This window comes from Acyrthosiphon pisum, chromosome A1, assembly GCF_005508785.2.
Source record: "Acyrthosiphon pisum isolate AL4f chromosome A1, pea_aphid_22Mar2018_4r6ur, whole genome shotgun sequence".
In the NCBI taxonomy this organism is placed as follows: domain Eukaryota; kingdom Metazoa; phylum Arthropoda; class Insecta; order Hemiptera; family Aphididae; genus Acyrthosiphon; species Acyrthosiphon pisum.
In genome coordinates, this window is record NC_042494.1 from 17,008,483 (window position 1) to 17,024,759 (window position 16,277).

Sequence of the window (16,277 nt, forward strand, 5' to 3'; positions counted from 1 at the left end):
GCGCGTGTGTTAGACAAAAAACAGAGTCACGGTGTCGAATCCCCTTAAGTATTCCTACGTTTATTGAAGAACATATTATACGCCACCTGGCAGGTGGTACACGACGACGTGTTATAGACACGCCACTGTCGTATATTAGATAGGTAATTAATATCGTAATAGTTCGTTCGTAGGAATTATCGTCACTGTCGGTAGCGTCATATTAAGTTGGGGTTTGGGGTCCGCGGGGCTCTCACAAATCCGTGAAATCTGTTGTCTTAGGTCTTGTTGTGTTTACTCGATGACGAATGCTGTGTGTTTAGATACTATGAAAAATATAATATCATTGTATGCAAATACTCACACCCTCGACAGTGGCGTATTTAATGCTCAACTTAGAGTGGGGGGGGGGGGTGATTGAAATGCTTTAATGAAAATCTTGCTTCCACTCCTCTCATTATAATTTATTAAGCTTCTTGAATTTTTTTTTAATTCATACGATATACTTATCTCTTGTGTTTAATACAAGTTTGACATTTTTTTTTTATTTCAGACAAGGAGCTTGTCCCTTTTCATTCAGCCACCCCTTGCATTTACTGATAAAATAATAGTAACGTTTTTTTTTTGTTTTGATGTTTTTTTCCTTTTAAACTAAAGTAAAGATTTAAGATTTAAAAAGTTTTTTTTAAATAGATAGATGTAATTATAAATACATTAAAACATTCAAGGGTGGTGAGGTGTGATCCACTATAGATATAAAACGCCTGCTGTTGCCACTATATGAGTGTAAATACGGGTTCCTCTGTTGTATACGGGTTGGTACATAAAAATTAGATAATCTATATTGTTCTCGAGTTTTGGGTCGAAGATTCTCGACTATATTTTCCATGTCTACTTTGTATTTTTTTTTGGCAAAAACTTTGAACCCGTGTATTATTTTCCCACGCTTCGTTCGTTCCATTCGAGCGCTCGGCCAGTAGATATCTATATACAGACAGTGTTTGGCAACCTTTTTATATGAGCAACAACAAAAAAATACGCCTCTTTATATAACCACGGTTATGGTATAGTTGTAGGTAGATAGGTAGGTACCTACTGTCAATAAAAACACGTTTTTACAATAAATTTCAAATATATTATTTTTATTCAGATTTGTGAATTAATATTTTAGATTTTTTGGCTTTATTGTCTTACACAAATTCATTGTACTCATCCAAATATATTAATTTGGATTTGTGAACGGGTGTGGAGATGATAATTCCGTCGTTCAAAAATTAGTTTCTTTTACATATTTTTTCTTCAATAATCTTTATTGTAATTAGAATTAAAAAGACGCAGTCACGCGTATTAAAAGTTGAATCAAAAATAAAACTAATATACTTTTTACAATGTACTTACCTATATTAAAATCAATACATTAATTGTTATTCTCAAGAAATGCGTAAATACTTTACGTTGGTATTGTGAAAAAAAATATATTACATTTACATGAGTCGTTAAAACTTGTATTTATATTGATTTATCAGAAACAATATTTTTGGATTTTTGAATACATTTTATTGAAATTACCTAATAAGTAATAACCTATAATCTATATGGGTATATATTTCGATTAATTCGGACATTGTTTTTGTAAAAGGTACCTACCAGAATATGAGACTCTGGTTTATTATTCTGTATTAAATGTTATAGGGTTTAAATTAATACAATAATCACAATTTTAAATATTAAAATCACACCAAAATTTGGTTTATTGATCAAGTGAATTCCAATATAATAAATAAATAAATTTACTTAAAGCTCATACAGTTATATCGATTTTAATCATAGGTATATAAAACAAGGTAAATGAAAATGTATTTAAATATTATATACTGTACAGTGAACATGCGTTAAACATTATATTACGTATGAGTATTTAATGATATTATATTAGGTGCATAAATCAATAATTGGCTTTACTGTTACATATTTTGTATAAATTATAAGTTTATTTTTTAAAATAGATTCTCATTTATAAGGGTAATTTTTAATAAAAAAAAAATATTGTTAATGAACTAATTAGGCAATTTTAGCAAACAATAATTTATCTTTATTTCGGGGCGAAAAATGTGCCAACTATAATAAATGCTGCTGCATAAGACCAAAACTTTTATAATAATTTTTCAATGACAATTATATATTTACTAAAACTTCTCCTTACTTCTCATAATAATATTATGATGGTGTGTTCAAACGTTCAGCCATATAATATTAATACTGACCCACCCTAATGATTAATGAATAAAACATATCTTATAATGTCCTACTCCGCAGTCCTAAGGTGAGCCGTGTGTTATTATTATACAATACCTACATTCAACAATGAAACTCGTAAAATTTTAATAAAATAGATGATGACGACACCACCGATGTTATGTCGGCACTAGAATAACGTCTTGCCGCAAAAATCCTAAATATAATATAAGGGAACAGCGCTATGCTTACAAACATTGTTAGAGACAACAATAATAACACGATGTCGGAATAACTTCGATCGATGACTAAACTATTACCTGCCGGTAAATAATAGATGTGATAAACAATAATACAAACGATGTGCCAAACAATTGGGTTTATTCTTTCCAAGTCATTTGTATTCTCCGAGCAATTTACGCGTGGCGCGGTTTGCCCGAGAAATATCAACTGTCCTCTCGTTTCTCGCCACTCGTTATTGATTTTTTTGATTGTGCAGCCATTATTATAATGCACGTATTGATAGTTAATAATATTACAGTATCGATAGACGCGTGAAGCGAAAGGAACATCGAGACCAGCCATGTGCGTGAGCCGAACGGATTTCGGGTTCTTATATTATTATGATGGCTTTTATAATATATTATAATCTTTGACCAACGTGTGACGTCGTATGCGAAATTGGGAGGTTATAAGATAATATCATCGTCCCTTCCTATTATCGTAACACTCGCGCTGCGCACATAATAATATAATACGAGTATTGCGCGATTTATTTTCGCGAGTATCTATCTTATTCCAGAGTAAATAAACACATATGTGCGTACGGACTGCGAAGCACGCTGACAATAATTCAGAGGATGTGCAGTTCAAAGACCAATAAATCTAATATACGCTGCGCCGCGAGGAGTACATAAATAAGGGAGTGTTGCTAAATTTGGGTGTACATTGATTTTATCGGCCAATAACCCATCGCGTGTTTTATTGAATTGGAAAAATATTTACAGCCGCAGCTGTATATATACATATAATACATATATATAAGTATATTATCTACTGGGGTGTATCGTCGTGTATCTTCCGAGGCTGAAATGGTCGCGTGGGTACACCGCAAACGGACGCGCGGATGCTGTTTATCGGAGCGGTTAATCTATCGTATATATACCTCGGTCGCTTATCCGCACGATTTCTCGCTAACTATATACGAACAAACATTTAACGTCCCCGGTTGTTTCGATGTAAATTTAGCCGATATTATAAAAATGTACAAACGATAATGAGGACTGCGACTCTGTTGTACGAGATTCCGGGAAAACGGAACGCGCCGTCCGTATATTAAATAGTTTTCATGTAATGGTGTGTAGGTACATAATAATATAGGTACATGCGCTATTATTATTGATTAATCATATTATTATATGATATACAGAGTGCAACGTAAATAACGGACAAACGCAATCAGCCGCGTCATGATACTTTTCTAATTTTTTTTTTTTAATCTACGATTTTTAATAAATAGGTACCTACTTAAAATAAAAAAAAAAGTAATTACAAATATTGATTATACATAGGTATCTATATAATTGATATAGGACGGTATACATCAACATTTATTTCAATAGTTGAATTACAAATTATTTCTCTCGTATTTTTTTTACACCCGAATGTGAACACGACGTATCCGGCACATTATGTGAGATTTCGTTTAGAAAAAAAAAAAAAAATACAAAACACAAGTAAATCCAATCCACAGGTTGTTTCGACTAACGGACGGCAGGCATGTGCAGCCAGATACGAATAAGTTTTGCGAGACGCGTACAAATCATGTATTATTATTTTAGTTATTGAATGTCTAAACTCTGTATGTACTAAATGTCTGTCGGAGTGTTTAAACTCTGTCCATGATTATAGTTAAATCCGTTTCCACTTGCATAGTGGCGTTTATCATAAAAAAATTGGTGTTGCTCAAATAATTTTAGGTGACCTGCCCCTCAACCTAACCCATCCATATTTAAGGTGCTGCCTGAGCAACACTTGGATCCTATGTTACACGCCACTGCACTTGCAGGTTGTTCCAATCCGAAAACATAATCTGCTGGGACAGAATAACAATATGAGGAGCGCATACAATTTTTATTGGATCTATGAAAACGTATCGTTGACGTCTGTTTTACTAATAAATTATGTTTTTTCTCTCTTGATCGCTCACGATCTATATATTTATGAGAATGTATATTATTTTACTTCTAAAGGTAAATTTTTTGACCGATGAATATTCACTCGAGAAATAATGTTAGGTATATTATAATATGTATAGATTATAGATTATGTGCTTACCGGAATAAAAAGTGTTTTCGTTATAATATATTTATATCATATATAGTATTATTGCGATAGACGACTAATTTGTTGATGGGATGTGTTTTATTTATTTTGATACTTACCTAAACTGAGAGTACAAGAGTTATCGTGTTTTTTTTTTGTTCTTTTTTTTGGCAACTGTGTTGAAATAACAGATTTTCTTTAGTGGCTTTTCTCAGAGCGACAGAGTGAAATGTACTGGAAAACCTACTCGAAAATGATTAGAACCAGAAAACATTTTTCTTGATCGAAATAAAATGGCTTTTGGTTTATTGGTAAAGAAATACGTATAATGGTGCAAAAAAAAAAAAAAAACAATAAAAGAAAAACGTTCAATCGGTAATATTTCCGATTTCCGTGCGAAGCGTCGACGGCGATGACGACGACGTATAATATAAAATATAAATAAAAACAATGCTTCCAACGGTGATGGTTATTATTAATCTGTAACGGTAGCGTGTTCGTGATAACGTGGTATCGTTGAGTATATATATATGTGTACTTACGTGAATTGGAAACGAAGGTAGTTAAATGGGTTTCGTGTAATGTATTCAACTGTCATTGCACAAATTAAACCGTTCAGCTAACGAGATTCAGTAAATATGTGTCGCCCCGGGGAACAGTTTACATGACTAATAAATAATCATTAGCCCAGACATTATATAGAAATCGGCAATGTAACTGAATCCGTTTGTGAAAAAAAAAAAGTCAGACGGACGTGATACGCTTTTGTGATATGGGTGTGCGTGTGTGGCGTGTGCGTACGGAAACAAGAGAACAACGACCGTAGACAATTCATTTATTTTTATTAGTATACCTAGTACCTACCTATGTGGCTATAATATTATATAGTTATTAGTTGTCCAGTTAATAATAATATATTATGTTAAAATTCGTACGGCGCTGCTCGTATAGTGTTGGAATAATAATTATTATGTTCCAAACAGTCTGTGCACCGATTTCACAGTCTTATTAGGCAGGCAGGCAGGTATGTTTTCCGTCGAAAATATTTTTTTTTTATAAATCCGTGAATTCCCGTGTCTATATACCTACCACTGCGACAACACTATATGGCACGTTTATATATGAATATTTCAAATTTTTTTTTAACTATCGAAATGAAATAATAATAATTAGTAACCGCCTAGGTATGTACATATTTTTACTAGAGCAATAATTTCCGTTTGTCGTTTTTTTATCGTTCAAGTATTCGAGAAATTTGGCTCTATTTGACTTGACGATAATTAATGTTATTTACCGTGGTACTTACTACTTAGTTGTATAGTTTGAATATTTGTTTAATGTATAAACTATATAAAGTATTAAAGTGTACTGCAGCTGTTATAATTATAACAGGATTTTGGCGAAACACTAGTTAGGAACCATCACATTCATTTCTATCAGTGCAAGACTATAATGCTAATAACTTAAAAACAAATAGTACACTTTCTAAAATTGGAGAAAAACGTTCCGCCTCTGTCACTGGTATAAATTATTTACTAAAGAATGTTCTGAAAACTAATAAATTTAAAACGCACTCTCTTCGATACTATCGTTTACATAATGTGGCGAAATATCATTTGATTTATTTATCAAAATTACCATAGCTTGAATGGGGACGATTAGTAAATTGTTTAAGGTATAAGTTATTTTTAATGGTAGATAATAAATTATTGTCTATACATATTATTATACATATTCTAGTGCCGACCATATATGATAATACCTATCAACTACAAACCTCAATAAGTCACAACTTTGTGATTTTTATTGAACAATTAAAATGTAAATTAAACGGAGCCGTTACCGATACGCACCGGCTTCTGAAACAAAACCAGTTTGAACGAGCTGTGATGGCTTTAATAATAATAATATGTAGTACGTGCGGTTATGAAGTAGTGAGTGTTTTTAATGTTCGCTATTATCTATATTATATTTTTATAAATGGTACGGAGAAAAGGACAATAAGAAGATTTTACCAAGTACATTTTTTGTTCAGTTGCATTATGCACAAAACGAAACAATAATAAAATGGAACCCATTTTTCTTTAACTTTAACTGGCCAAGCAAAAATATAGTGGTGAAAAAAGCGGATGAATGAATCAGACGTTTGTAAATTGTGACTACCATTTTGCAATTTATCTTTTTTTTTTATTTGACTCGGTTTAACCCTCCTTTTCATTTATACGAAAAACAAATTGCTCTTCTCCATTGAAAAACTAGATAAATTTAAAAATGAACTAATGCAACTTTAATCCTCTGACGTAGGTAGGTTTTATTACATTTTTTTTTGCGCGTACACTGTGAAAGCCTTAATTTGTTTTCAATTTAATCCATTGAACCGTAAAGATCGAAAATGTCCACCCAAGATACATTATATGTATATTGTATATATATATGATTGTTACAATAATTAAACAAACTATGACGCGTAAATAATTATTTTTAAATTTAATTTACTTAGGTTAAACTGCTAAATAAACCGTAAACATTAAAATGCAAATAAATTCACTACTGCCGCACCGGGGTTTATTCTGTAAGCTTTTCGGTGATTAAGGTACGTTAAATAAATACGCTTATATTCAATTTTCATTGAAAAAAGTACATAATATTATATAAATAATTATAATATTATGGGCACAAATTTTCAGTTACAAACTAAAACGTCTGTTTTCACTCCATGAAGCAACATTTTGGTATAAATCTTTTGTTGCGCTATTGATACACACAATTATACGGCTTTCATATAGGAGAATTTATTTTTTATTATTTTTATAAAAAATATAGAATTTGGTAAGATAATCATTATTAGTATTTTGTACTGGTGTAAAAACAAACTTTAATTATTCAGAAAAATAAAGCTATTTACTGTTTTTTTCAAAAACATTAACGATAATGAAAGTTATTAAATACTGGAATGAGACACCTATAATATGATGTATTTATAACGTCGAAGGTAGAAGAAAGCCTAAAAACCTTCCACTTAAGAGTTTTTTTTTACCGAAACCACATTATCATTAGTTAGTGCGCACCACACAGGGACGATACTGTAGGTACCCACTGTGGCACCATTGCACGAGTAAAATATATTCTTATCCAAAGTCATACAAACGATCTATGCATTTTCTCCCTCGAGATCATAGGTAAATCATGCAACTATGCAAACTGGAGTAAGATGCAATCAGTAATTTTTATATTGAACTCCCTCTCCCGTTCTATAGGCTCCAGCGAGACCTGTTGCATTTTTTATGCATACGAGTGCGGCTTATGACCAAAACTTAAAAGGACTGTGTTCGGTGCAATAAATAACTACCTACGTACAATTACGTAGACTCAAGTACTCAAGTGATATATTTTAAAGTCAATACAACTTGCCTATTGTTAATATTACCTAGACGTTTCAATGGTCCATACTATTACTATATATTCTAATATAAACTATGTCTGTTTATCCATTTCATCTTGTGTCTTATTAATAAATGTTACAGTTCTGCATGGACTCGGACACGTCGGATAAAACGCTGTTCCCGACGTTCGCCCGCACACGTCCGCCGGACACTCAGATATCCAAATCCGTGGCCGCGGTCCTGAAAGCTTTCAACTGGACTCAGGTGAGTCGACCACCCCTCCCATCACACCAACTACACACATACACACAAATCAACGGGAAAACCATTCGGTAACCGCAAGCTGGGCGGTCCCGTCCACGTTCCCTCTCACCGTTCTGCGTTCAAGACGTATTTTCCGAATTTTCCTTTATTTCCACTTTTCACTTATTCCTCCCTTACATTCCGCCACGACGACGTGCGACGTCACGTCCGATTTTGGTTCGTGGTTATTGCTATTCCCCCACCCCCGCACCGTGTTTCTACTATACATTATTATGCTACACTCGTGTGTATACAGGGTGATTGTTTTATCATCGCAAAACGCTCAATATTCTTAAAGCTGACCTAAGCGGATTTCGTCTTTCACTTATTATATATAGTATATAGAGCCGCGTATTATAGAATATTTACAGTATTTCTAACATATTCTCACTTGTGTTTTCTGCCACTGCCTAGTCCTAACCTGTCGTAATATATCAATTTTGAAGTGAGTTTAGGTTGGGGTTATAGTTTTAGTTATATAAGGAATATAGAGTGTTCTGTGATAAAAGAATCACTCTGTACGTGTATATTTAAGTACAACACTGGTGTTGCAATATGCCACGTTGCGGTTTGCTCGAACCGACTACGAAAAGGGGAAAATATATACATAAGAACATCGTAAATACGCACTCACTCGTTTATTGTTTATATATATATTATATACACAGTATATGGTATTTTACTATATTATATTATACACTACTATAGGCGTTAAGACGTGCGATAAATCATAAATTAAATACGAACTAGCCAGTAGCCGGGGTTAGATGGAGTTTCTTTTCCGTTTTGGATGGCTTAGAGAATACAACTACTGTATTATATTCTATATTATTATCGTGAGATAGAACTTTTTAATTAAAAGCCCGTAATTATATTATATTGTTATAACTGCTGCATTGTTTCCTTACTGTTTTTGATCTCACATAGTATTGTATGGTTTTCGTGGACCTTTCTCAATGTTCTATGACAATTATAATTTCTATTCCTATACCTTTATTTTAAATTATAATATGCCAGACGATATTGTAACAATGATTTTTTTTTTTTTTGATGAATCCAAACTCTGAGTAAGGAATTATTTTACATGCAGACATACCATGTTATGACTAAAGATCATCCAACCTGTATTGTTATAGGTTAATAATTGTATAGGTTTTCATTTTCATTTTTGGCAAATCAAATTTCAATTTCAAATACATAATATTGTGCATACTTTTTGACAAGATAGCTGATTTTGAATATATGTACGTGCTTGTTAAAACCCGTTAAAATGATTATAGTATCATTCAACGTTGTTGGTTTAATTTTATTTACGGATTTATGTGATTATCAAGCGAAATTTTCTTTGGTATTATTGCAAACATGTGAATCATTTCAAATCATATATTATAATACTCAAGATTTTACATTACTACCAACACGCAATGTTTTATGCGTCATATATAGTAGAAATTGTTGAAAGCTTAAGGTGATATTTAATGTTTATATATATTATACTGCACTTAAATTGCGTGCTAAAACTAAATCACATACGTACCATTGCAATTAAACAACATATTATAATAGTTGTGAAGAAAACATATTTTTCTACGTATCAATAATATTAGGAGGGAATGTAGAGAACGACAAGAACGTATACAGGGTGTAACAGATAGAACTAACTTTTGTTCTAATCAATATTTAAATTTTTTTTTATATATAATTTATAGCCACTTGCGCTACACGTGTAATAAAAAAAAAATATTTTTATTTTTTAATATTAAAAATAAAAATAAAAAATGTTATTTAAATTTTTTTGGATAAATTAAAAATAGCCAATTTGTGAATCTGATTATAAGAACGATTTGGATGGTAAAATCATTTATCTAAGTAAATTAGTTTCTTTTAAAGAATTTTTTAAATATCAATTTCGTTTGATTAAATTAATTTGGAACACAATAACTTTTTAAAAAATATTATTTATGGAAATTTGCTAACATGGGTATATTTCTTAATCTATTTACTAGTCATATAATTTTAACAATTTTTGCCTTACGTTTAAGTAGCATACATTTTTTTTTTTTTGGTCAGTTCTTTCTGTTACGCTCTTATATGTAGGTATATATTATATATTATGTTTATAGTTTATAATTTATAGTGTAATATATTGATATTTATATATTTTAATTTATTGTTATTTATAAACAATATTATTTTAGTGCATGAATATTAAATAAACTAATTGTACAATATAATTTATTGAATAACGCATTCTGATATAGGTAGATTTTATTGATGATTAAAATAGTAAATTTCACGCGTAATAAATAGATGTATCAACAAAAAATTTAACAAAAAAATGTAAATTTCATATGAACAATAATAATACAATATTTTCTTTTTGTAGTTCAACATAATATACGTTAATACATAAAGGCTCTTCATGATAAATGAACAAAAAATGAATATAAATTAGAGATGAACTAAATTTATGGTAACATATTATTTACATAATATATATCGCGAAAACCATACTCAGTATAATGCCAACATATTTTAACAAAAATATAAAAATAAAATAGCCAGTATTCTATTATTATTTTAAATTTGAATGAAATGGCCAATGATAAATCATTCCGTTTAAAAAACCGAGCCATTCTGACCGAAGTTGGGTTCACCCATAATAATGGTATAGATTTTGATAGAAATGGCCAATGTGTTTATCGTGAATGTCACGGTTTTCCATTGCATTTTTAAAATAACAGAAATATTTTAAATTAATTATATAATTAAACAATCTTCATGTCATACGTCATCATAATATTTTATCATAGTGGAGAGTGGTACCTACTATATAGGTATTTTAAATATTTATTCGATATTTCGATCGATAGCGCTACTTGAACAATTCAGAATTTTTTTTAAAAATAATTTATTATAAAATACTTTAAGTAGGAAAAAATGGTTATGTAACATTTGATATTTTTAATGAGTGAATAGAACAAGTGATTTTTTTTTGTTAATCTGTTAATCATTATACTACAAGTTTTTCAATTACGAAAACAGGTTACCCATTCTAATGACAGACTCGTATTTCAATTTTTGAACCTGTTTGATATTCTAAACCGTTCGTCATTTAAACTCTATAATATTATAATAACATGTTCAAATAGATACTTATGTTTTATGTATATTAAATACTAATTTACGACGTTATAAAAAGTATATTATAGTTTTTAGTTTTTAAAATTACCGAATGTCAGTGTTACTCTAGTTTAAGGATTTTACTTATCTAGTTGCAGCTGAAATAATTAACTGGGTAGCGCTACTAGCTATAGTTATGAAATATTATTATTATATTATTTATTCATCCATTAATTATGAGAATTTTTCTTTTCGTTGTTTCTTGTGCTCAATGCGTTATACATTGAATGTGTATATGTATAGTATCGCCTCTTGTATGTTATAATATTATACTGCGTTAAAATATTGTTCAAACAAATTAATCTATTATGTTATTCTTTTCGTTTGTTTCATAATATTTCTTGCGTGAGTGTTGGGTTAATATTATTTCGGAATATATCCTCCGACAATATTATATCGTCGCATCATAAGACATAATTATTATTTGTTCTTTGGTTACCTATTCATTTATGCCTCGAATCACCGCGTTGCGAATGATATTGTAATATAATATTAATCGTATGTACTTACCTATAGTCTTATTATTACAATCATATTTTAATGTGTTGAATGATTGACGTATTTGAACAGGTGACGTTTTTTTATTCGAACGCAGACGACACTCATTTCGGTAAGATCGCGTCTACCATATCAGATGTGTTTTCCAAATCTGGTATAGAGATCACGGCCAAAAAGACGTGGAACACACATTATTTGCACGGCTACACGGCGAATCCATTCGTTAAACTTGTCGCCGACACGTATCAAGACACAAGAAGTGAGTAAGCCTTTTGTATTTTATCTATGCAGTCTCAGACCGTTTTTTATTATGTAGATAAGGATATATAAAATTATTTTTAACGTTCAAATAAATTAGTCGTACCCTGCTAAGTCGAGCAGAACTAATCCATTTCAGTGTCCTAAACAAACACAACAACTCGGATATATTGATTCTAAAAAATATTGCGATTCAAAATATATATATAGGTATATATGTTAATATTATGTTATTATACCAGGAGATTTGTACGACACATTGTTTCAAAACTATTAACGTTTTTAGAAATAATTATTTTATATAGTTTTAAGTCATTAAGAAAATAAATTTTTCTATTTTTTTTATGTACTTTTTCAATGAAAACACGCATTTTTAATTCACAACTCTAAAGCAAAATATTTTTTGTAGTAAGTACTTCAATGCACATACAAAGCGAATTTTGGACGATGAGTTTATGAGTTATACAAATTTAAAGTAAATAGATGAGCCATGGGTGGAGTGAATGAGGTACAGATAGGTACCCCGTGAAATGTTGATCCACCATTCAGCCTTTAGATTAAACAATTCAACTTTAAATACTTAGTTAGGTATACTTACTTATAAGTTATAAGTTATAACCAATAAACTATTTGTCCGAAATTTGATTTTTATAGATTTAAATTTTACGATTAATATTCTGCTTAGGAATATAAAATTGAAAATGTGTGTTGATATTCAAAAGAGTACTTACAACACATTAAAAATATTGGTTTTTTTATCGACTATGATTTAGTCATAATAATAGTCATCATAATAAAGCAGAAGAAATATTTTCAAAAACGTGTTTAATGAATATCTTATGTTAAATGGATTATCCCGTGTTTAATGTACCTATATCGGCTTAATCCAATTTAAATTTAAAAAAGATTTATTATTAATATATTCAAAAAGTGTATTTTACATGGTTGGTTTTGTCGAAAATGGAGCTTGCTTACAAATTTTAATACATCAGACGGTTTTAATATTGATAACCACATTTTAAATTGATATTATAAAATCTATTATTGCCTTATATCTATATATATATGTATGTATACTATTATGTAGTCAGTCACGAATGAAAAAAAAAACATCTTTTTTTACAGATTATATATATATATATATCCTTAGACGTAAAGTTGTATTCCGCCCACGTTTATGTTAATCGCGTTATTATAATGGCACATACCGCTGTAACTATGTAGTAGTGATTTTGACAAAAAATTGCCTTCCAAGTCATTCGAATTCATTTTAAAAGCGTCTGAGTGCGTAACATTATGAAAGTTAACAATAACGTAACGTATTCGGGTGCACCGAGTAATTAACATTTTACAAGCCATTATCCAGGGGTTGTTGCTTCGTACTGTTTAAGGGAACACATATATATATATATATATATATATAATTATTCATTCTTTTAAAACGCTAAACCGAATATGAATGGCATAGCCTTTTTATATATATGTGTGTGTATGCACTGTATTATTTTTTCCATCTTTAAAAAGATTAAAAAAAAAAATAAATAAAAACCAACACCGAAAAAATATTAGAACTTATGTTGTAGACAATATTTTTAACGATTGAAAAAGTTTTTTTTCCCATACATGGCTATTTTTCTAACCAGGGTAATTTAAACTTTTAAACAGTTTTATTTGTAACAGCTATAATAACTGTAACTTTGGTACGTAAACGTCTATTAAAAACAAAAAAAAAAATAATAAGAATAATAATAATATTACGTAAAGATTACGGAATATATAAATTATACGGTTTGAAATATCAATTTGTTCAGCTTCATTCGCACTACACATTTTTTACATGCCAGTGTTGTAAATACTGGACATTATTGTTTACATCGTAAATAGATATCGAAAGCGCATTAGTTCTATAGAAAATAATAATAATAAAATAAAACAATGGAATTCTCGAGAAACGAAAAATTAATTTTCTTTTGTGTTTTATTTGTTTTCGACACTGTGTGTAACATCTTAAAGATTTTTATTTATACAAATTATTTAAGTATATATTTTTGTTTATACATTTTTTCTCGTTGAAACTTAAAAAATCCAGTTTTTACATATTATAATATAGTTTGCTTTTTAAACGCACAAATAACATTGTTTAACAGCACAAAATGTATGCTATTTTAATTAACTATTAAAACGGTCTTACGGAATACTAAGTTGACAATAATATTAATAAGTATCTGCGGCTTAACGGATATCTATACTGAACATTGTTAGTTGGTTTATTTGTTGTATGCGTTTTCAAATTATTTTTATAGTTTTTGTATGAATAAAATGAACATATTTTTTAATACGACAGTAAGTTCTATGGAAAAAGTTTTATTGAAAGTCGAAAAAAACTTATTTAAATTATTTTTATCATTAAGATCATTCGTTCACATAATACAATTTATTATCACAAAAATTATGCATACTAGCAATATTGTTTGGGCTGACGGGCTGAATTCTGTTAAAGTTGTATTGCAGACAACATTGTTACAAATGGCTTATTAACGTATATCATTATGGTAATATAGATACAACATAAATATTATTTTATTCAATATATTTAATAATAAATATCCTGTGAATTTAAAATCTGTATTTTAAAGCTTATTCGAATATCGTTGTTGTCCATATTTAAAAATTGTTAATTTAAATATTGAATCATAATTTCAATAAGCGTTATTTTATTTACCTCGTTTATAATTCCACTATATTGGGAATTTTTAATAGTAAAATATTATCTAATTTAATAAATTTTGGTCATATTATTTTATTTATAGAGTATTAATTGTATACAAGTGAAATAGAAAATTAGAATAGAAAAACATTCTTCATCAAAATCATCCCGAATATTAAATTATCAATTCATATTAATAAACTTTCATAATTATTTAGTTAAAAACTAAATATTTTAATTTAAATATTAGCTTCTGAGTAAAGAGATAAATGTATTGATTTTACAATGATGCGTATTTTTTTATATTTTTATAATTTTTTTTTTTGTGTCTGCTTACACGTTAAGTAGTCGATTTTCATCTTCAGTATCTGATAGAAAAGTGAATCCGGTTGGTGTATTGAGGAAGTTGAAATTTAAAACTCCTAGTAATTTTTAAAGCACCTAGAAAAACAAAAAAAAAAAAATATCAAGGAAAACCGGGAATTTTTACCCAAAATCGGTTTTTGAAAGTTCGATTCTTGACAAAATGCATAAAATTTAAAATTTAATAATTATTTAGTAGTTTAAATTTATGAAATGTTCAACTTTTATAGCCAAGGATTGTCAATTTAAAATAAGGTTTCACGTAAATAGGTTATATAAAAATTACTATATTCACAATAACAATTTCAAGTATACCTACTTCGTAATATCATATGCTGACTGATACATTGAATTTGTTTTAGAGAAAATAGATTTTGGTTTTTGGTGCAACTATGAAACAAATGGCCTTGGGTATATGAAAATTTGACTGAATGTTTATATTAGCATGTTCTCTACACCATAACATTTTCCAAATATTATTATTTTGAGCTGTTTACGGACATTTTTAGTTTCCATTTTTTTTCCATAAATATCATTAAATTTTATTTGTTTTTAAAAGCTTGAAAATTTAATAAAAGACTTCTAGTATATTGTTTCAAAGGCAGATCAAAAAAAATTAAAATCTATATTCAAAATTTTTTTTTATAAGCATCTAAAGTTCAAATATTGACAAAATACGTAAAAATGACGAAAATTTGCAAATTATTTTGAGTTAGAAATTCATGAAAAATTTTCTTTTTAAATCTAAGATTTGAAAATGTAATACAAGATTCATCATAAGTTTGTATACTTTTTTCAAAAAAAACAATGTCTATAAGAAAGTCAAATTAAATTTTTATGAGCGTTTGAAATTCATACTTTTACAACATTTGATATTCATTTGATTTCTCATTTAACGATTTTCTTATTTTGTTGTGATTTAAAAACTGTAGAACTGTAAGATACAATTTTTTTTTATAAGCATTTAAAGTTCGAATTTTGAAAAAATTTATCAAATTTAAAATAGTAATAATTATTTTGTAGTTAAAAATGTATAAAATGTT

The 16,277-nt window shown here is 29.1% G+C and overlaps 1 protein-coding gene across 2 annotated transcripts in view; it reads left to right on the plus strand.

Moving 5' to 3' along the window:
• LOC100163858 (guanylate cyclase 32E) overlaps window positions 1–16,277 on the plus strand; it is a 116,871-nt gene that overhangs the window by 23,390 nt on the left and 77,204 nt on the right. For both annotated transcript variants that reach the window (XM_029486742.1, XM_029486743.1), the window contains exons 4-5: window positions 8,064–8,186; window positions 11,979–12,165. In XM_029486742.1, coding sequence (XP_029342602.1) covers window positions 8,064–8,186; window positions 11,979–12,165 — 310 coding nt within the window. The remainder of the gene's footprint in view (window positions 1–8,063; window positions 8,187–11,978; window positions 12,166–16,277) is intronic.